General features: G+C 40.4%; 2 protein-coding genes across 4 annotated transcripts; one reads left to right on the top strand and one right to left on the bottom strand.

Annotated features, from left to right (window-relative positions):
• Positions 1 to 3,568: 3,568 nt before the first annotated feature.
• Positions 3,569 to 5,192, top strand: tac4 (tachykinin precursor 4). The gene is made up of 6 exons (XM_048246492.1): positions 3,569 to 3,653; positions 3,788 to 3,917; positions 4,163 to 4,256; positions 4,360 to 4,392; positions 4,499 to 4,552; positions 4,672 to 5,192. The coding sequence occupies exons 2-6, from the start codon at positions 3,807 to 3,809 to the stop codon at positions 4,710 to 4,712; spliced, it is 333 nt and encodes a 110-aa protein (XP_048102449.1). The 5' UTR covers positions 3,569 to 3,653; positions 3,788 to 3,806; the 3' UTR covers positions 4,713 to 5,192.
• A 3,038-nt stretch (positions 5,193 to 8,230) lies between these two features.
• LOC125296490 (histone acetyltransferase KAT7-like) lies at positions 8,231 to 22,142 on the bottom strand. Of its 3 annotated transcripts, none has more exons than XM_048246438.1 (15): positions 21,914 to 22,142; positions 20,710 to 20,857; positions 19,770 to 19,973; positions 18,317 to 18,556; positions 16,972 to 17,054; positions 16,635 to 16,718; positions 14,867 to 14,965; positions 14,507 to 14,617; positions 13,699 to 13,890; positions 13,097 to 13,186; positions 12,720 to 12,860; positions 12,078 to 12,171; positions 11,321 to 11,467; positions 10,595 to 10,701; positions 8,231 to 10,378 (listed from the first exon to the last, which is right to left on the bottom strand). In XM_048246438.1, the coding sequence occupies exons 1-15, from the start codon at positions 21,926 to 21,928 to the stop codon at positions 10,280 to 10,282; spliced, it is 1,854 nt and encodes a 617-aa protein (XP_048102395.1). In that variant the 5' UTR covers positions 21,929 to 22,142; the 3' UTR covers positions 8,231 to 10,279. The 3 variants fall into 3 exon arrangements, with proteins under 3 accessions (XP_048102395.1, XP_048102396.1, XP_048102397.1); XM_048246439.1 differs by having other exon boundaries at positions 14,528 to 14,617; XM_048246440.1 differs by lacking the exon at positions 19,770 to 19,973.
• Between the last annotated feature and the right edge of the window lie 583 nt (positions 22,143 to 22,725).

Genomic DNA, 22,725 nt, shown 5'->3' with positions numbered 1-22,725 from the left:
CAAAATAAACATCCTCCATCCTCCATATCTTCTACACACATCCAGTTATGGCTATCAGTGAGATACTGGGCATTGATGCACGGTCATGAATAGAGCTTAGGACAGGATGAAAAACCCATCAACACACCAACGAGTGACACCGGAAGAAACTGCTTCTCTTCACACCACCAACCTTTTACCAAAGATCCATCTTCTTTTTCGGATGGCACAGTGGGCGTTAAGTCTCTGACAGGCGTTGGCAGCAGGTGGTGAGAAAGGCCTCCATCTGCACACATTAGTACCCAACTACAACATGGCCTACGGGGAAAAAAGTATTCCTGACGATCCTAACTTCATAGACCTGAGGCAAAACCAGGATCAAGGTCATGGAGATGGTTCTGAGAAACCTATATGACAGACGAAATGTCTGTGCATTTACATCAGATTGAGCTAAGTGCAAATACCTAAACCTAATGTACTAACTGGTGTAATACAGAAATTATGGGTCAAAAAACAACTGTATAAAGGACAACAAACACTACCTCTCTTATCCTTACCCACCCCATTCCCTCTCCCCCTAAAAAGCCATGGCTGAAATAGCTTCCGTTAAAGCAGCTGCACAATACAGATCACCCAGTTCATTTACTCAAATGGCTCCTTGGACAATGGGGCAATGTAGTTAAAAATGCATTAGGCAGGCATTAAAACATTTCTTTGTTTTTTGTTAATTGAACCTCTTCATCACTAACAGCTACAGCAAAAAATAAATGCAGCACGCTTTTAAGTTCATATGATTGTATTTGTGTGGCTGTGATGGTATGAACATATGAGCACTTCCCCACGAGTGGCGCTCGCATGCATATTTAGCACATGTCAAACATTATGTGTAAGATGCAGATCCTGGATCCAAAAGAGGACAGCCATTCATTTGCAGGTAACGGCACTCTGTCGTGACATGCTATACTTTAAAGTGCTTCAGTCTCTGGGGATGAAATTGGTCCTGAGGAGGAAGGCAGAGGGGGTGGGTTGGGGGCGGTTTGAACTGATTGAGGTGATGATCCAAACTCTGTGGTTTGAATCTTTGCTGTCGCCACAACTCCAAATCAGACAGCATCAATCATGATGATTCAATTTCAAGCCACAGGAAGAAAGAACTCAAAATCCTGAGCGAGAAAAAGCCAATGCCCCTCTTTCCCGACATTGACCATATATCTTCGGAAAGCACGGTCCTAAAAGGATACAACTATGTGTGACATGCACTAGACTCATATAACACTATTACATAAGGGTAGGCCACATGTAGATGCCACTAGCATTCTTTCAGTAAAATCTCAATCCTCAGGACACAGACGGGGCAGGGAATAGCAGGTTCACCACATACTAATCGCAATTTCAACTATTTATTCATTAAGCACAAAAAAAAAACGAACTTGTTTCAATGTGCTTTACATAGCCCTGTGCGTGTACCCCTAGAGCAAGCACTTTAGAGACTGCAAAACCAACAGCTTGATGCCCCTTACAACAAGCGCAGAGGCACCCTAACAGCTACTGTGTGTGGAGCAATCTTCTGCACATTCTGAAGCCCAGTGCTGGTTTCACTTCTATATGTACAAGATAGACAGCTACAGATTTAAGAGCTTAATTATCTCTGACTACTGTTCCTGACATCCCACATGCTCTTGACACCTGTAACCTCTACTCCTGTGGATATTGACAGTTTGAAACAGAAAATTAGATGCGGTTCAGAGATATTGGCTGACAGACAAGATGCATGCACCAGAAGGTGACTGCATGATGGGATTCAGTGTGAGCTCCTGAGGTGTCACATGAAAGAGAGAGAGAGAGAGATAGAGAGAGAGAGAGAGAGAGACATGTGTGTGTGTGTGTAAATTTGACTAAAATGTGGTTGAACTGAACAAGTTGTTCCAAAATTAAGAAAATATATCAGTTAATTAAATTAAGTGGATAAATACATGACTAATGCTTTTAAATAACAAACAAAAATGCAGAACTGAGAAAAAATTAACTAGCACTTATGTAGCCTGTCCTAGAAACCATGTATGTGAAAATGAATTGCTTAAATTGTTTGTATACATAAATGCAGTAGATTAAGGCCACACAACTTAAAACTTTCTGCAAATGAACCTTTTGGGCTTCATTAAAGCAAATGAAAAGGGACAGCCCTGATTGATGGCATGTCTTTTTACAGTCTTTTATGATATAATGCAGTCGAAATTTGATGATGGGTCAGAAGTAGTCACTCCACTGGTTCATTTTATATTCTTGATCATTCCTCAGGCACTTATGATTTGAAGCACATACAAATTACCTTTTAGCTGAAATTGTGTGTTTGTTTGGGTGGGTGGGTTGTCAATTAAGACTGGTGATGAAGAGAGCTCATCTTATAAAGCCAACAAATACTATGTACAGGCTTGGCTGGAAGCCAGTGTTTGAATGTACCGACAGTGAGTGAACTGTCCCTCAGCTGAAATTGGAGCTCTGAGTCTGACCCCCACGGATTGAGGTATACACAGCAGGGTTTTCCAATCTGTCCCGATGTAATCTATCAGTGTCCATATCCAGTGAGTCGCAGACCCTCTGTGCTCAACGGATGGAGAGACAACGTCAGAACATGCTGCTGGGTAATTCAAACCTTAAGGACGCTTTAACCCTCCTGTCGTGTTCGCAGTCAAATGTGACCAATTGACAATTATTTTCTCTCAAAAATATTGTTAACTTATTCTGACTACCATAAGCCTGAACACACAAAACTAGTTTTGATCATTTTCATAACAATTTGACTGTTTTATTTAACTTTAGAACACCCATATGTATTCCCGGTCAAAAATGACCGGCCATTAGAATGGGTGAGAAAATGGTTGTGTATAAATGTAGAATAAAGTGTATAAAATTGAGTCCACATACCTATTGATCAGATGGACTGTGTGTGTGCCCCTGTACATTAAAACACATACACAAGCACACCTTCATTCCCCCTCTTTGCTTCTATGCAGCCCACACTGGAACCTTTCCCCAATAGAATCTTCCCCTTTCTGACTTGCATGAGCTCAGGTCAAGGAGGCCTGCAGGCCATAAATAGCAAATGGAAGTTCAAAACTGGTTATATCCAATAGAACATACAAGTTGATACAAAAGTCTATCACAACATTAGATGATAATATGTGTTACTATGGATTTATAACAAGTTATAGGCCTAATGCAGCGGGAACACAAAACTGAAAATAAAAAGAACACAACATGGGAGTTAAGCAGAAAAGTCGTCCAGCTGACTGCTAAATTAATGCGATTTACATTTACACTGATGACATGACGTGGAAGTGCTTCACGTAGTGCTCTGTGTGTTGCAATCTGTCGATGAGCTATGTTGACACAAAGAAGAAATAGACCTATTATTCCAATATGAACCACAATTTCCTTTTTGCAGTGACAATAATCAAGTCACCCACCTGTTGTTGATCCTGTTGTCATTTTGATGACAGATTAATTGACTGCGGCTGGGAAAGGGTCATATGGAACTATTTAATCGAACATGATAGGCCATTTGTTGTTTTGCTACCTAAAAATAAAACGATCTTTAAATCCATCGCCCAGACTTCGCCATCTGGCTGAGAACCAATTAATGATTCAAGGGGAGGTCTGACGGCGTCCTAGTGGTCTGTATAAAAATGCCAGCTCTCCCTAGCTTTGAATCAGAGTGGGTCTGTAAACTGAAGATTAGTCAGAAAATTCTAGTGCCACGATTAGGCTACTTTATATATCAGTGAATCTGATTTTTTTTTTTATACAGAATAATCATCGTGCTGAATATGGAATTAGCCAAATTTGCAATCTTTGCAGTCATTCTGTACGCTCAAATCTACGGGTCATTTGGATCTCCGGAAGATGACCGGGATATCTGGTCTGTGGAAAACTGGCAGGTAATATTGATTCCTACCTCCTGGAGATATGGATTTAATGTTCGAGTTGCAATAGCCTAGGCTACTTCATATTGCTTAATATTCGTGTGTCTGGCTAAAAAGCATAAGCGTTGGCTATATCCGATTTGGTCACAGGAGTATATGAGTATACGTATTGACGAGTTTGACGGGGAAGACCGTTTTAAAACACCTGCAGTGTCACCATGAATTAACTTTTTTTGCTGAAATGAATACTTTCTCATCAGGACCCGTCGGATAGCGGTATTGCCATTCGTTTTGCTGATCTGATGAAAAGGTCGAAATCACAGCAGTTCCATGGGCTAATGGGCAGAAGTTCTGGTAAATTGAAAACAAACCTTACCTATTCCAAAATCACTTGACGCATGATTATATGGAGCTGCTGAAAACGCGTAACATAACGATTCTCTTTGTGTCACACTAGGTGTTCCTCAACCTGTGCATCTTGGACGAAAAAGTAAGTAACCTAACCTAGTCGTAGGTATTCACTCTAAAGGCTAAAGTAAGGTACTTTGAGCTACTTGGGCTCTTATGTTGTTAACTGTGTGTGTGTGTGTGAACAGGGAATAAAGGGGAAATGTTTGTCGGACTCATGGGCAGAAGGTCTTCTAGCGGAGGTAATGCCATATTATGCTTTCACTATGATTTCATGGCTAGACATGTGTTTAACATAATTGGATTTTAACATTATAGGATAGGCTATACTAATTTTGTCTATGCATGCATCCACCCATAGAACTACAAGAGGGATGGAACAAACCTCAGACATACTACTAAGGAAAGACGCAAAGGACCTCAAATACTTGAAGCTACAGTTCATCCCTTTCACTCAAAAAAATTTATTTCCAGGCCATGCAAGCCACCTGTTTAAAAGGCCTTTGAAAAGCATTCCTGAGATGGGCCTATTTGGTGTGTATCGAGCAATTTTTGTGGACATCAAAACCAATTGATCCAGACATTGTCATCAAACTTCAACTGATGACACGCAGTGATGAATGGCTTGGTCTACATTTATACCTAATAACAATACTAATACTAGTAATAATCTTAATTATATTTCACTATACAAGAAAGGTTTCTGTAGATTTAATTTTACACTTTGGTCAAATGTTTTCTTTTAATATGTAAGTTACAGACACATCTTCTCAAATTGTTCACATTTTTAGCATCACTGTTGTATCATAAATTGTTTTAATCTCATCAACAGATTGAATACTGATGTTCCACCAAAATAAAAGCATAATTGTGTTCTCCATAGCAAGTTGTTTGTTTTGTTGTTTATCTGGAATAGGGATGGAAATAATATATTTGAGGGAAACAATCCTGATAAGAATTCCATATAGAAATGGAGCAACCAGATGTTTAATGTTAGCAGGTTGATGGTAATAATTTCAACATCGCAGCATCTCAATAAATAATGTGTGTCTGCAGTGTGAAAACCTACAATTTGTCCCTCCCTCCCACATTGCAGACAGACTCATGCCCAGAAGTTAGGCCTTGTTTGTGTAATTTATGTGTTATGTTCTATGTGTAGGAGGCTGATCCGCTGGACAATGTTACATCTATATAAAGAAAGCTTTCAACAAGTCCTCTAGTCTAAAAACAGGACAAATTGTAAAAGCATGTAAAGTTAAGGTAGCCTATGTACCATCATGCAGGCAAGTGCTATAAATTAAGACAGTAAAGTAAAAGAGTGTTCTTGCATCTGAAATACAAGTTCTCATGAGCTTTCACACCAAGAATATATTCTGCAGCCTGAGACCGGCAGGCCATCATCTTAACAATCAATTTCTTGAAGTACATATGCTTTTTTACAGTGAAGTGTTCATTAGGGGACATAAATGGCATGATCACTGTAAGTCCACAGAGTTCATATTAAAAGTAAAATGGACCTCATGATCTCCCATATTTTCACAACAGTGAAAGGCCTCAATAGAAGGTCCAACTGTATTTTTCTATCTATATTTTTGAGATCTCTTGCAATGCATAGTTTGATATTGTAAAGCTAATAACAAGATTGCTTTTCAAGACAATCACATCACTATGTCCTGTGACTTAGATAGATAGATAGATAGATAGATACTTTATTGATCCCCAAGGGGAAATTCAAGGTCTCAGTAGCATACAGACATCACACACAACATGCACTAACAGCAGAAAAAGTAAGGTAAGGTATAATAAATATTAATTTACCCCTAAGGTATGGAGTCTGACTAATGCACGCTGAGATGTGAGAAATTATTCTGAATGCATACAGAAAAAAATGGTTCCTAAACTGGTTCTTCAAAGGGCTCTATGGTTCCAAGAAGAACTATCAACACTGAAGAACTTTTCTGTAGTGGATGGTTCTATGTTTGTCATTATGATGAAACACTACATACTTTTTGCCAGTGGATGCTATGGGCCTATATTTCTGCATTATTAGCACCTAAAGACACTGTGTTTGTTTTTCTTTACTTATTTGACTTTATCAAAACAGTGAAAACAAGAAATTATTCAGCGATAGTTCATAAGAAGAAGCAATTACAGCAATGCCTGCATTGTCATCTCGAAGCTGGACTATTGTAATTCACTATTAGCTGGCTTACGCGCTTGTGTAAAAGATCTTTACAGCTGATTCAGAATGCTGGAGCACGCCTATCTTCAATCAGCCAAAGAGGACACATGTAACTCCTCTCCTAGTTACTCTCCATTGGCTCCCTATAGTAAATTTAAATCTCTCACTTTGGCCTATAAGACACTGACTGGATATGATCCTAGTTATTTTAATTCAATAATCAAGCCTTACATCCCCAACCGCCCACTGCGGTCTTCTGATGAGCATCTGCTATGTCGACCAGTCATAAAAACTAGGTCTAATTTAAGACTCTATTCCTCAGTGGTTCCATGTTGGTGGAATGAGTTGCCCAGTGCTCTCCGTTCCTGTGGTAGTTTTTTTGGATTAGTTTAAGAGGGGTCTAAAACATTCCTGTTCAACATGTACTTAGTTGTTTAAGCGCTTATGTGTTATGGTTTGTATAATATTGTTTTATTTTCATTAGGCTGTTGATTAATTTGACATTATTGTTTATTGATATTCTCCTTAACGTAGTCTTACCATGTCATTGTTTTTATATTATTGATTGAATGGACATTATTGTTTTATTATTGCTTTTCCCCTCATTTTCATTGCTTATTTTATTAGGCTATTGATTAAATTGATATTGTTGTTTATTATTACTATTCTCCTTATTATATTTGACCAACATTCTAATCTGTTCCCTGTTCAATTTTAAATATTATGTTGTTTTGTATTTTTGTGTCGCTTTGGACAAAGGCGTCTGCCAAATCCATAACCATAACCATAACCATAATAACAGAAAACAGTTACTAACTTAAGATACCTCTGTGCAGTGGTGTAGTCTAGTCAGCTGTAGTGGGTATACTGTGATGTAGCAGTTAGCTGTAGTGAGTATACTGTGATCAACCCAAAATGTTAATATGTATCCTTGCCTATTTTAAGTGGGTATACTGAGATGGTGATGCTTTTTTAAGTGGGTATACTGCGTAGTCCTGCGTATCACGCAAACTACACCACTGCCTCTGTGCAATGTGAAGTATGTCCTTTTCATACTGTTAAGAGTACAGTAAAGGCTGTCATGCAGTTGCCATACCTGTGTGTTTATCCTTCCGAAATACTGTCATTGAAATGTTAAGAAAAACAAATACCGTATCCTGACAGTTTCATGCAATTATATAATTGGCCATAGACCGCTCAGCCCTATAGTATATGTAACACATTTCTAATAACATCACCAAAACCATGAGTTTCAGCAGAGGAAAACTAGTCAAAATCCTCACCTGGGCTTAAAGCAGTGGTTCTCAAAGTGTGGGGCGGGCCCCACTAGTGTGGAATAGAGACATGACAGGTGGGGCGTGAAGAACAAGAGGAAATTATTATTTTTTTTGTACCTAATGCCTTTCTTTTTTGACAAGGAAGATCATAGATTTAAAACAAAATAGCCACACACAAACATTAGAGCCATAAACAGACCGACATGTGAATTAAAACATCATCAGATCCTGCGGACCAAGACGGGAAATGTAACGTGGAACCAAAATGCAAAAATAATATTTTAACATTACCATTTTGCCGGGTTGATGGGGTCAGGTGGGGCTTGACAATTCCCCACCTCCAAAGTGGGGAATGACAGAACAAGTTTGAGAACCACTGGCTTAAAGAAATAAATGTTGAAAGTTTAGTTTTTTCTGACATTATTTCTAAAGAGGTTTAAGGAAAGAAATATGGCAAGCAATTTGAACTGAAAGGTTTTATTGGATAGGAGGCAATAAGCAGTTGTGCACTCATACAAACTGGAAATATATATTTTGAATAGGCAAGAACATTGTTCACATTCATGACCACTGTTGATTTGTCACTGTCTGCAGAAGAACTGCATAAGTTTCTTTAGCAGAACACAGGCTGCTTAGAGGCCAAGCTCAGCTGTGCATTTTCTGTAGCTGCCACCAACACACAAGGCAAACTGCAATCTGGTCAAACAGGGAAAAGACTGGCAGCGGAAAGCTAGCCCAATGCATGCAGGGAAGTTTGTCACTTTGGCAAATATAAGACCATCGGCACAGGGTTACATTAGTTACTTCCATTTTAATTCCAGAGACAAAACAGCGTAATGTCCCAGAATAGGCCTACAGTATATTCTTTAAAAAAAAAAAAGGTGATGATTCATGATGCACTGGAGAACACCAGAGTGGAGAGTGAGTAGAACTGCTCTGAGTCTGACAGCAGAACAGAAAATAGCAAAATGCATGCTACTGGTAAGAGTTGCTATAGTGACAAAAACCAGACTGCTTGTTTTGTTGTGTTGATAGTATTTAGACATGGTTTTTAAGATTCACTGTCAACTGAAAGTGGTCAAATGCCTGAACACATGCAGTTACAATCTAAATACTAACTGATAAACTCTGCTATTTACAGTGATGCCACCAAACCATTTCCTACAGTTGGACCCCATAGTTTTCTTTCCATGTACTTAATGCATTTTTTTATAGGCAACAGTCAGGGATTTTATGAGACCATAAAGCTACATTTTACTCTGCATCATAAAAATAGAGTGGGTACAAATGTTGAGAGATGGTACTTCTGCTTGTTGAACAAAGTTTAAAATATGTACCCTTATAATACATGATTTTTTCTGATACTTATATTAAAATGCATTCACTTAAAATATAGGTATTGCCTAAAGTGTGGGCTCTGACACTCATTATTGTTTTATAGGTCTTATGTGTCTTGACAATATTGTCAAATATGTCTTATAAAATAATCCATTTAAGAAGACAATAAATTGTACTCTCCATAAATTATTTCAAAAAGGAAAACAAACCTTGAAACAGAAACCACAAAGACATCAAGACATACAGATAAAAACACACAGAAGTACTCTGAACATGTTAATGACATGTAAAAATATATCTGGTATAAGAAGAACAAATATAAATAAGGAGGAAGAAGCAAAAAAAGTAGAAAATACTTAAGAATTAAGTAAGACTTTCATCATTGAAAAACATCTTTTTTTAACCGTGACCATATAAACCTCCAGCGGCCATCTTCTTTCAAGTCTGTCTAGTGTACATCCTGATATGCACGAGTTTCCACACAAAATCGTGATAGACTGTTGACATAAAAGGATGAAGGGTCAATGTGTAGAAAGAACCAAAAAGAAAAATCCCAAGGAAAGAAAAAAACAACAATGGTTCAGCAGACATGATTATAGGCTTAGTCTTCTGGGAACTTTATGTGTGACATACCCTCACTAATAATAGTACAATTACAGAATGACACAAAATTCACATTCTTAAATACAGAAGAATAATTCATTTTAAAAAGTCAGAATGTTAAAAATGCAAAAGAGTGAAGTATGCAAACAAGTATGACAAACCTTAAAAAGAAGTAGGCAGTCCAAAAAACAAACCAAACAAACAAACAAACAAAAACAAGCACCTTCCACCCTGTGATCCCTATGGAGGGGGTGGGGGAGTGGGCTCTGACTGGGTCTACTGGCATCTTTATCCCATGGCAGTTATAACAGCCATACAGCATATCCTTGGAGTTCTCCTACAACATCACTGTTTTTACTGTGCACAAGAGTCGAGGAAGCTTAAGTCAAGTGAAGCATAGCATCATCTGTGCCAGCAGGAAGCACCTCTTGTACAACACAATCACCTTTACACACACTCTACTACACGAGCGGGGCCTGAAATGAAGAGCAACTGGTGTAGGAGCTACTTAAAAGCTGAGGTCTATTCCTAGCTGAAGGGAGTGGGGTGGGAAGGGGTCCAGTGTTGTCCTAGGTGCCCTTAGGTGGTGTCCATTTTAAGGCAGCGGGGTCAATGGCCTTGCTGTTCCCTCTCTTGGACTCCTTGGCTTTCCAGTCATCAATTAGGTCCTGCACAGGACAAGTGGCAGTTAGCTCTTCAGTGCAAAAGACTGTCTGTAATTTGCTGTGCTGAGGACTCAAATTGAGGTATCAAAAGTGAAATGGTAGCAGTTCAAATGCTTATAGTTCTATAGTCCTGTCCTCTCTCTCGCAAACCATTAGTTAGAATCAAATCAAGCAAATAATGGGGAAATGGCTCATGTTTACCTCCATTCACAGTCATACCTGTCTCTTTAAGACCAAGTGCTTCCCCTTCCAGTATTTCAGCATTTGCAGGGATTGCAAGGTGCTAACTATATCCACTGGGTTCACTGCGGTTTCCTGGCTAATTTCTGCAAAACAAACACATACAACAAAACATCCAGTACACTTAATGCCACATCACCCTGAGTAATGGCAGAACAGTGATTCAAGTCCCTGTCCTTTGAATACCCACTGATGACTCAAGGGGCATTATGTGGTTTTATTGCTAAGGAGTCAGCCCAGGAAGCGAACAATCTTGGAGCTTACTGCCTCAATTAAACAGAAGCCATTTGTTTTGCTTCAATTAAACAGAACCAAGCCATTTGTGCCAATTTATTTTACAAAAATCTTATCTGAAATCATCATGCTATGCAGATTTCATTTCCAATCATTTGTTGGATGCTCTTGAAGAGAAGAGACACAGATTTAATTCAACATATATTGAACATGTCTTGTAAGTATGACGATGCTAAATATGGTCATCAGAAAAGCACTTAAGATGTCATTATTGCCCTGCTTTTTTCCTCTGAAGTGCCCTAAAGGTCATAGTTGCTGTCAAAAGTGCTTTAAGTAATTCACTCATCCACAACTATGACCTTAAGGGCATAATAACTTCTCTATAGACCTGTATATATATATAAACAATCTTAATCAATCTTAAATACCAAGTTGAACAATAATATATTGTGTACATGGTGATTCCCTCACCTTTAATGGAGACCTCTTTGCCCTGGAAATTGTGTAGGTAGCGTAGGAGGACCTCCTTCCAGTAACTCCGGTAGCTGATGAGGCCCAGGTCAGAGAGGGGCCTCTCTGGGGAACCAACCCTCTCCTCCACCTTGGACAGCAGATAGCCTGTGGAGGAAGTAGGGGAGAGAGTAAACACTACAGCAGAGAGCCAGCAGACAAGCCAAGCTAAATCAACACTGGAGAAATAAATAGGCTGAATGTCCATGTCCCCCCTGAGGTCTAAGCCCTTCAAAGAATGAACTGACATCCGTCGTAAGTGATTAAGTTAGCAAGGGTGGAAGGGTTGAAAACGCTAATAACAGGAATGGGACAGCACGTGTCCCTTTGGCTAGTTGCGTGATTCACGTCACAACGCTATGAATTGTTGGTAATTCCCTTGAGTAAAGTCTGCATAGATGCCAACTTACAGAAAGGTCACAGAAAGGGTGTGAGTAAGCCCTCAAGCCCTTTACAATTTCACAGTGAGATAGCCCTAAGCCCTCACAAACTTCATGGGAACGCACATGAAAGGGTGAGTCCTTGAAGGGGAGAGATTGTGATTTAGCCGTTCATTTGAATGAAGTAAAAGAAACTAAGGTGGATAATGGTTATGGTTTTGATCCGTGTATATTTATTAAAAAAAGACTAAATCCGCATACAGTTTGAAGTTTAGAGTTGCAGTCTAAAAGGAAATGGAAAAGAGAGAGAAAACAGTCCAATGCAAAAGTTTACTCACTGAAGTCAATCAGCATCTTGCCAAAACCCTGTCTCATATACTGAGGCATCGTAAGGATACAGGAAACATTGTAGTTCAGGAATGAATTCTTCTCCTACAATAGTGAACAGAAACAAATAATTTTGGTGGTGATCAAATTCATACCTGTCCTGTGATGTGCTGTGCTGTGCTGTAGTTGGTTTAATAACCCCAATATGGTTTGTTTCTCAATTTGGGACTGTATGCAACAGTTTGATGTTTGATGTGGGCTAATATAAAAAAAATGAGGGCTTTACAAGTCAGCTGGTGTGGGGACATCTTTGGGAAACAAGATACATGGACTCTTCAACTAGCATTGAGTATCTGCTGACTGGAGAGGACTCCAAAACCTGTCTGGGATGCTTAGTAACGCTCACTGTTATTCTACAGTATGTGGTCATAGCCTACGGCACAGTTATATTACACTATGATGTTGTGTTTGTCAATGTCTTCTCTTCCAGTCAAGTGTTTTCTTTGGGGAAACAGCATGTCTATTTTCACTACTGCTTAGTTAAGTAAAAAAAATAACATGCAGTTGAAAAGTCAAATCTAAGACTATACATGTCTGATTGATTCCAAATGGGGAAAAAAGAGTTGTGAGTATTCTCAACACAACTTGTCAACCTTGGAGAAGTATCCCACGAGGTGGCAACCAGTGTTGTCTGCTTCAGTCATAACGTAGAAGAGGAAAGGCTCCACATCATAGTAAAGCGTCTTGTGGTCCAGAAAAAGCTTGGCCAAAAGACACAGGTTCTGGCAATAGATCTGTGATAAGAAAACATCAAAAAGCCATTTTACACTGTTATAAAACAGTGCAAACACTACATTCAGATAAGCCACAGTAAGACAAGAAAATAACCAGTATACAGTATCTAAATAGTTACCCCACTGTAAAGACAAATGATAAATCCACACATATTGAAGCAGCCCCACTTTCAGGTTTGTGCAATATCCAAACCTAACCTGGGCATCAATCTCCTGACATGTCATGGCGGTCCTACCTTATTTTTTTTGCCGTCTACCTCGAAGACAGAAATGGTGCCTTTCCTGTAGATCTCATCTCCTGGTGGGTGTTTCCACACACATTTGGCCTGTAAATGGACACCATTTAACACAGATACATACATTTTCAAATAGGTTAGCTTGTTAACAGTTAAGTATATATACTCTTTTAATCCCGTGAGAGAAATTTGGTCTCTGCATTTATCCCAATCTGTGAATTAGTGAAACACACTCAGCACACAGTGAACACACAGTCAGGTGAAGCACACACTAATCCCGACGCAGTGAGCTGCCTACTACAGCGGCGCTCGGGGAGCAGTGAGGGGTTAGGTGCCTTGCTCAAGGGCACTTCAGCCGTTCCTACTGGTCGGGGTTCGAACTGGCAACTCTCCGGTTACAAGTCCGAAGCGCTAACCAGTAGGCCACGGCTGCCTCCAAGTTACTTGAGATATAAGTTTCAGCCAAAAGAACACATGTGAAATGTAAGCTGTTTTAGGAACTATGTGGAGGTTTGTTTTAGTTTAAAACATGCTGAAAGACAGAATTCCACATGGGTCCTTTAAGAGACACCAGGCGTCAGAGCATTGCTGTGCTAGCGTACCATGTGCCTGCGCAGGATGGTCTGACTCTTCATGTACTTGAGGCAGAATTCGCACATGTAGAGCCGACCCAGACGTGCATACTCCTCCGGGTAGGGCGAGTGGTACCAGGTGTCCAGCTCGTAGCGTCCAAACACGATGGTCTTGATCATGTTGCTGCCCTCAGTGACCTGGCCCTGGAGACGAAGCTTCTCCTGCTCATGGGGGGTGGGGGAGAGAGAGGAGCTTTACTGACAGTACTAAGGAGGACCTCATGGGGAATGGGCTCGGAGAAGGTCTCCCACACCCTCCATGGTCTAATAACAATAAGTCAGAGCAATCAAGAGAGGCATACCAGAGGAAAACCCATACTGAGGCTAGAAAATAAATGAAGCATGATACAAGACAGGAATCCCAGCTTTGTTCTTTTTTGTCATGATTCTCATGTAATGATTTGATGGAAATAATGTGACGGTGTAAATAAAGTGATTGCATGTATGGAGAACACATATCTGTTTCTTATGGGAAATACAGATATATAGGTTATGCGTGGGCATGGAGGCACTTTATGATATGAGAAAAGCAAAAATAAAATGACGCTCCTCGCCACCATTTTGATACAAAATGGACACCACTGTAAGGCTCTTGTGCCTCTTGTGTTAGTCCACATCCGTGACTGGACAAGATAGTAGGTGAGTGCTCTGGCCCTCATCAGACGATCGTGACAGGCTTCAGAAAAAAGACAGGACGAGGAAGAGCAGGAAGGCAGTGTGGAGGGCAAAGGAGGACAAAAAGAAGATGGAGCATAAGGTGATGAGTTTTCTCTCTTACAAGATCGTCCGAAGCACGTGCCTGGGCTTTTCGAAAGAGCTCCAGGTCGTAATCACTAGTGATGTTCTCCAGCATTGGCTCACGACTGGCGCCATGGGTCTGCCGATGATCCTGTGAGACGGAAAGAGAGAGATATAGAGAAAGAGAGAAAGAAAGGCAAAAAAGAGAAAACAAAAAGTGACAGAAAGACAAAAGGGATAAGAAATAGCCAAAACACATAATAACAGACAGAGATCAGCAGAGCATATCAACATTCATTTTGTTCATAGCCAGCTAGAGTATTCACAGGGTATTCACATTTTTTTTTTCAAAATCTGTGACAGCAGTGGATTGTGAGTGAGAGCGCTAGTCTGCACTCACCACATGCTTCTCCTTCTGTTCCTTCGGCAGAGTCGAGTTCCTCTTCTTCCTCATCTCCGTCACCTTCTCCTTGTACTGCATCTGTCTCTCCATGGGGGTCTGATAGGAATGAGGGTATAAACCTTAACGCTCAGGTAGGCAGCGTACTTAAAAATAAACCACCTTCACGACAGGAGACCCTCAGGATACCTTGCGTACGCTCAATTTAACAGGATATACTCTGTTTTTCAATCTTTCCTAAAATACTTAATGGGGACAATCACGGAACCATCAGAGAAAATAGCCTTCTCCTGATAAATCTTCTATGTGATTGTGAAGTGCAATGAATTGCTTAATGCGAATGGGGGATAACAGATGTGGGGTTAGAGCAGGGGTCTCAAACACCGGGCCCGTGGGCCAAATCCGGCCCACGTCCGGCCCAATTCCGGCCCGCGACGTATGTCAAAATAATAATGTAATCCGGCCCTTGAGACTATTTTTTAATTGCGACAAACAACGATACTGATTAAAATAGACGATAGTTCCAAGTACGGTGACAAATCTCATTTGTAGCCTACTCTGCTCTACTATGTGCTAGACATCCAGAGCTTCATTCAAACCCAAAATGCTTTCTTAAAGTTTTTCAGGAAATACTTGTAGCCTATTACATCACGAGAAACACAAAGGCGTGCATTTGTAATGACGCGGAGGCGATGCAGGCCATAGTGTTGCATAAATTGAAGCAGAAATTAAGCAGAAATAGGCCTACACCAAATGTTGAAAAACGTTTACATGTGATGAAGTCTTAGGTAGGCTATGCTATTCACCTATTCTAAATCTGAAGGAGAATATCCTTTTGGAGATTATGATCGATCGTCTATTGAATGGAGGTGCGTCTGCGTGTATACGACGGTGTCCACTAAGCATACCATGCTTATTTCGACCCTCTGCCCAACATAGCTTGGAGGTTGTAGTGGTAATCGTGATGATAGTGTCCGTAATGGACGTGGTACAGACAGCAGGGCTAGTAGAAATAGGGCTCTAAACTACAAAGGCACCCACAATATGATGCGAACTTCTGGGTACTCAGATTACCCGCGATAGGAACTGATTTGACCAGAATACTTTATTGTAGGACTTGTGGTTTAACAACCATATACATCTTAGGTGTTGGTATACATCTTAGGTGTTTTCCTGTTAATTTGTTATGTGGGTAATATGAAAAAGGAAAGTAAACCTGCTCAAATATGTTCATCCAGTATTTACTGAAGGTGCATAATTTGAGGGGCTTGCCATCCAGTGGCAAATTAGATGGGTAAATTTACCCCTTCATAAACTTATGTTTTACTCAAAGATTTTGACATTTACAGTAGGACTTTATCTCTGACCACTTTCAAGCCATGGCCTTTTGAAATTTTGATATAAAAATCAATGGTGTTGCTTTCTTAACCCTGGCCTATAGTTTGCCAGGTTTAAAAAAAAAAATTATGAGAAGAAAATATTTTTTTTTATTTGGTGTGAAACACACACATACCTGTTTTTATGCTTTTCATTTTGTTTTATAATTTGTATTAATATTTATTTTATTTATAAGCTAAGGTTGCTAGCACAGGTGTCTAAAACTAGATAAAAACACTTGCACTTTCTGTTTGCAGTTTTGTGTGGTATTTGAAAAAAAGAACATTGCATTTTCAGAAATAGCCGGCCCTCCAATCAGATGATGTTGGCAGAATTGGCCCCCAGCTCATTTGAGTTTGAGACCCCTGGGTTAGAGGAAGTGTAATCGTACCTGGTGGCGGGTGGAATGCCTGTTTTCGTCCTGCCGGTGGGATAGAGTCCTCTCCTCCACCTGCCCACGAGAGCTGGCTCTCACCTGCACAGTTATGAAGAGGTCAATGAGCGAGCCCTGACTCATTCAGACACATCTGAGGAGCAGGGAACAATCTACTAACACACTGACCGTCGTCATTTCTGTAAAAACTGGAAGCATCATTTGTAGATAAATATTAATTTAAAGGTGAAATAAAGTTTAAGTGTTTCACTTTGGAAATATACAAGATTTGGTCATGCCAAATGATAAATGTGTGTTAATTAGTATTATAGGTGGTCCAGAATGAGAGATTTACCTTGCACTCATCTGCAGACAAGTTATGGTAGAGTGGGCATCCAGATATTGAGAAGTGCCTTTCATGTTTTCCAGTTAAATGACCTGGGGAAAGACGATAAAATTACATTGTTTTCTCAAATATACGTACACAGATGTGTTGCATTTCTTGTGCTCCTTTATCGGTGTCAAATTAGGCCAGCACCTCCAGAAGGTTCCAAAGTGGTGTCTGGTATCCAGGACCGACCCCCCTCCACACATATCATGCCTGAGGCTGCTGGTATCCAGGACCGACCCCCCTCCACACATATCATGCCTGAGGCTGCTGAAAAGGCAAGCCTATGGCTGTGGTGCTCATAGACTATTTAAGGTGGTGATATAACCTGAATTGACTCAATCCTTTATAATATGTATCTAGTTTCTGGTTGTGACACGTGTCCTCAGAGTTAATTCAGGTTATATCACGACCCCAGGTAGTCTGTGCAGTCATAGCCATTGGCAGCAGCTTCAGACAACTACTTTACAGCTCCTTTCAGTAACCGTCCTCCAGAATCCAACAGAAATATTGTGGCTGACTTAGCTGCAAAGAGTCAAACACCTCTAATCACTGGTTTTGTGTGTGTTTACCTGCGTGGTTTCCCTTGCTTCTGCTACCAGTTGTGCATACCTCAACTTCTTCCTTTTAAAAGGCATAGTTAGCTCAACAAAGTAGGCAACACGCTTTCATTCAGAATACAACACCATATCTGGTCTCACAGTAGTCACAACACTGTAGAACATGCAATTGCCTTCCGACATCCACCAGCCATTCGCTTTACCCCATTTTCCTGTATTGTTTGTATGTACCCAATGTCCACTTTTCTGTCCATATGCACCCGATGTCCACTTTTCGGTCCATTTCGCACAAAACAATCTTACTGTCACTGTCATTAACCTGCAAAGGGTTAACCTCAGCTGGCTTGTGCTCACTAACAATAACAATAAGTAACACTCACTACTATCAGTCTTTGCTTCCTTGTTTTGAAACTGTGTGTAAAATTAAGTTTGACCCTTAAGTCTTCACCAGGTTCTCTAAAAACACAAGTATCTCTTATATATCACACCTGTCTTATGGGGTGGAGCCAGCCCATTAACTCCTCTTCTGATGAAGACCAAATAGTCAAAATATTGTCGGACGCAAATATAAATAAATTAAAAAAACAATCAAGAAAAGTACAGAACAAAATGGTGCAGTCTCTTTTCCCCCCAAGAATTGTCCTGCACTTGGGATATGCAAAATGACCTCTTTCTCCTGACTGTCCATTCAAAACGTTTCTAATACCCCTCACAATGTTAAGGAAAAAACATTCACAGGAGTAAGAAAATACCAAGGGAGTTGCAGCCAGGGGTGGGGCACTTCATGTTGAAGTTGTAGCTTTCGTGGAAGCGGCGGCGTTTTGGGCGGTGCGACAGGTCACTTCCAGAGTCCTTGAGGGCCAGCTCCTTCGCTAGACTCTCATCGTGAGACACGTTGGGGCTGGATATGTCGATGTCGGACTCAGAGGAAGGGGCGTTGCCTGTGGGCGTCCTCGGTGGGGTGTCGTCTGGATCAACCCCCTGTTTCAGTCCTGCATACAGAGTGACAAAGAGTATGCTTGATGATGTCACTTTCCACACATTTCAAGCAATACAAAGCAAACAGAATTTCCATAGTTCTTGCAAGTTACACTTGACGAAAGATGTAATGTTCTGTCTAAGATGCACAAGTAGGTCTTTTTGTAACCACCATAAAATTCATGATGTCTCTTTTCATAAGACTTTCAGCTGTCTATGAAATTATTTTTCAGTATTTATCTAGTTTATCACTTGGTGCCACATTAAGTGGCTCACCTGAAATGTCAACACTTCCGTTCATGAACAAGCAACATTTTATACACATTAATAAGATCCTTAGACATCTCAGACATACACAGACATATCTGCTGAAACTCCACTTCCACAACTTACTGAACTATAAAAATGGAAATAAAAACATTACAACAGATGTGAAATGAAATAAAATTTAAGACACACCTTTTCACCTTGTTACTATGGATGACAACTGAATAATGGGACCATCAGTTTGGTCGATCATTTATAAACACAGTTTTCAACTTACTGTTGAGTAATTGGTTTGTTGTAATGACCTAACCTACATTTGAGGAGGCAGCAGAATGTCCAGATAGGTTTTAAGTAAAAACACAACTAAACCAAAAACTAAAACCTCTCAATTTCTATAAAATAAATATAAATAATCTATATTCAATAAATGCAAGGATAACTATAGCTGGTTCAATCTACATATCACCATGAAGTTTTAGATTTAACGTTTCGTTAATTACAAGCAAACCAAACCATTACCCAAACCAAAATGAAACATGTCGCAATCTAAAATAATCATAACTAAATGATGATTCCTGGCACCTATGACATCTGTGAAGAGCAGAGGCAGAGATAATCTCAAAATGTACAAGCCTAACGACTGGTTGAAGCATTCCTGGACACAGGCCACACTGTGCTGTTGAATGACCAAAATAAGGTGCAGTCAGATATAAGATCTTAGGGCTTTTAAACATGAAATATGATCTTCGGTGCAAATCAAACTCTTTTGTGAAGATGGCTCACGCTTTATTAAGCAAAGACCTCCCTGCTCTATATTTCCATATTCCTTTCATACATCAATTTATCTTCTTTTGTTATTGGTGACTTCTAAAGTTCTGGGCACTGTAAAATGAAATGGACCAAAACTAAATAGATGGCCTCCTTCTCATCCTCCTCCGGTCTCGGCAAACGGCTTCCTACCCCGCTCGGCGGCCTCCACCGGCTGCTCTGAGTCGGAGCCGGACGAGCGGCTCTGGCGCAGGGGGTAGGTCTTGGAGGCAGCCGCCACCTCCAGCTTCAGGGTCTGATGCTGGTTCTGGCTGCGGGTGACTCTTCGTGGGATGAAGCTCGCCAGTGCCTCCTCAGGGACACGGCTGGTAGGAGCGTTCCCTGTCGGGCTGGAATCTGAAGAGAGAGCCTCAACACTTCACACATGATGCGTCTTCACGTAACGCAAAGAGCTCCGGGAAGGTTAAAGCACCCAATTGTTGCCAAACTTGCCAGGGTTTCATTTCAAGAGCTATCAGAAATACTGAAATGTTGAAAACAGCCTCAACACTGCCATCTGGTAGAATATTTTTTAGCAGTAAATGTATGTGTATGTGTATGTGTGTGTGTGTGTCTGTCTGTCTGTGTAGTTACTGTAAGCTTCCTTAGTAGATGTTTTAAGAGAAGAGGAATAACAAACTGTAGTTATTCACTTTCTGTGGAAAACAGATTTCAACAGATTTCTGATGCTGATGCTGTCCCACTGTAATGTAATGCAATTATTTTCTCATACTCAAAGATGAACCCATGCAAAGCCACTGATTCAGCTGCCAGATGTACTTCTGTCAGTGGCCATTCAAGTTCAGTGACCTGTAAAGCCCGGTCACAATAGCCATTGTTAAAAAGAGATTTGCTCGAAGTAGAGCTTGGTTAGCATGACGAAAAACACTAAATAGGCTATCTAATGCAAAACTAAAATAATAAAGTCAGAATTTCACCAATTCAATCAAAAGTCTCAATCAAAGAGCCATACTAACATATCGCAGTTAAACCATTGCACGGTGATAAGGCCTAGAAAGCGAAAGAAAGATTGAGAGACCCTCACCCCAAAAGGAAAATGTTTGTGTTTAATAGCTGTATTCATGAATGCTACCTTGGGAACTTTGGCTGAGACGCGCCGAGGCACGGGTCAGTCGAGTATTCCTGCGCTTTTTCGCGTTGCTTTCAGAACTGTCCGTGTGCTCGAGATCTGCGGAAAAATCCGAATCCTCCGTGCCGTCAGAACTGCTTCCTGCGTTCCTCTGATAAAATGAGACAGCGCTCAAACGATGAAATCAGACATGACATCAACATTCAAGACCTAGACATGTTATTGAAAACAAGTCATTTCATTTCGTGTATGCATGCATAGCCATAACGGATCGACATAGCCAATCCTGACGCATTATCCTGTTGCCTGGGGTGCACTGGTCCCCGGGGATGTTAAGGCCCAATAGACAATGCAGCTTTATAAAATGACCACGCAAGTGTCTGTATCTGTTGCTTGACCAAGTAATGAATGGAACAGGGCAAACATGCAAGGTTATTGCGAAATTTAATGAAGTAAAAAGGTGTTACAGTAAATTACCCACAAATGGAGCACACAGAACCAGAATAGGCCTACAACCGCGGGGAGAAAATGTCACTCGCTCAGGATGTTTTGCGGATTTTACAGCATGAACAGAAATTTTGAGGATTAGGCGTTCGAGAATCTTCCTGTTGTGGCACCAGTGTCCAATTGAAAAGCTGAAACAAAACGAGTAGGAGGGATCAAGGAGAAGACACGAATGAGAGAACGCCTTCAAACTGATCAAACCAATCCTAGAACGGTACCACCCGCCTCTCAGGCCCACGTACAGATTTGCAGTTTGTTCCGCTACACTTAAATGGAGTTTTCCACTGACATAGCATCACGTAATGTAATGTTGTTTTCCAATGGTATGAATTATTGTAGATTAGCCTAAAACCGACCCGGAACTACTGGACGGATCAAATAGAAAACAATGACAATGTTACTGTAAATGTCAGTCTTTGAAGCACAGACCCGCAACCTGAACCTGTAGCAGCTAGGCTACTGTCCATGTCAGTGAATTGAATGTTAGCTTCTTGATGGCTACAAAAGCATGAACTCTAACATAAGCTTTTTTCATGTGATGAGCAAGTTCGGAAACTATTCCAATTACATTAGAATTAAACATGTCGTTCTTGCATGTTAGTTTTAAAAAACGTATTGCATGGGTGCTCTTGAACTTCAGTTCTGGCGAGCTACACAGAAATAGTAGGATGCGGTTGACAGGTTAGCATGCTAGTCCCCTTACCTTTCTCCGAGGCATATTTACGCAAATATAACCTCAGCTGCCTAGAGGATTGTGTCAGTAATGCCCAGTTCTAATTCCCGCCGTCTCATGCAGTATTTCAGGGTTGTTTAAATTGCATTCAAATTTACAGCCAGAAGTCTCACACTGACATAATCTTGCCATTCCCAATAACTGCCTCTGTTATTATGCTTTTTCTTTCCCCTTCTGACTTCCGGGGAGGGGGCGCTATTGGCCAGGTGGGGGCAGAGCTGTAGATAGCCGTCTCTAACCTATGGTTCTGGGTGGGGGTCTAAACCAGACTGTAAAAAATAAAACTGCCTCTGTTTTGACCGCCAAAGTAGGCTAGTCATATTTTTTATTTAATTCGATAGTTGCATAATAGGTCTACCTTCCATTAAAATGACCTCAAACAGCTGAAAAGCTAGAATTATTCCTGTTTAGTTTGCTGTCTGTCGTCCAATTGTCTAGGCCTACAGTAAATCACAACTTTATGTAGTAATACCATTAGGGTTAGTATTTTAACTGACGAAGAAATGTTAGGCATATCAGAATCTTTGTTTCATTCGTTGTGAAAGGAGTATTATGACCAGCAGGCGGCATCCCATCGCCATTAAATCTCCTGATTTTGTATCATTGAGATGCAATGAGATTCCTAAGTAGGCCTAGAAAGGGACAGAACGAAGTATTTAACATCTGGGACAAGTTGAATTAATCCACCTATTCTTTTTTATTCTTAGTGTGTATTACTAAAGCTTGAAATTCCTGACATTTGTGTGTCGTCGTTTAAACACAAAAAATGACTAAACACGGAA

This window comes from Alosa alosa, chromosome 6 (assembly GCF_017589495.1).
Source record: "Alosa alosa isolate M-15738 ecotype Scorff River chromosome 6, AALO_Geno_1.1, whole genome shotgun sequence".
NCBI classification, from domain to species: domain Eukaryota; kingdom Metazoa; phylum Chordata; class Actinopteri; order Clupeiformes; family Clupeidae; genus Alosa; species Alosa alosa.
Note: the sequence above shows the minus strand (reverse complement) of the source record. Positions and strands in the feature narration are given on the sequence as shown.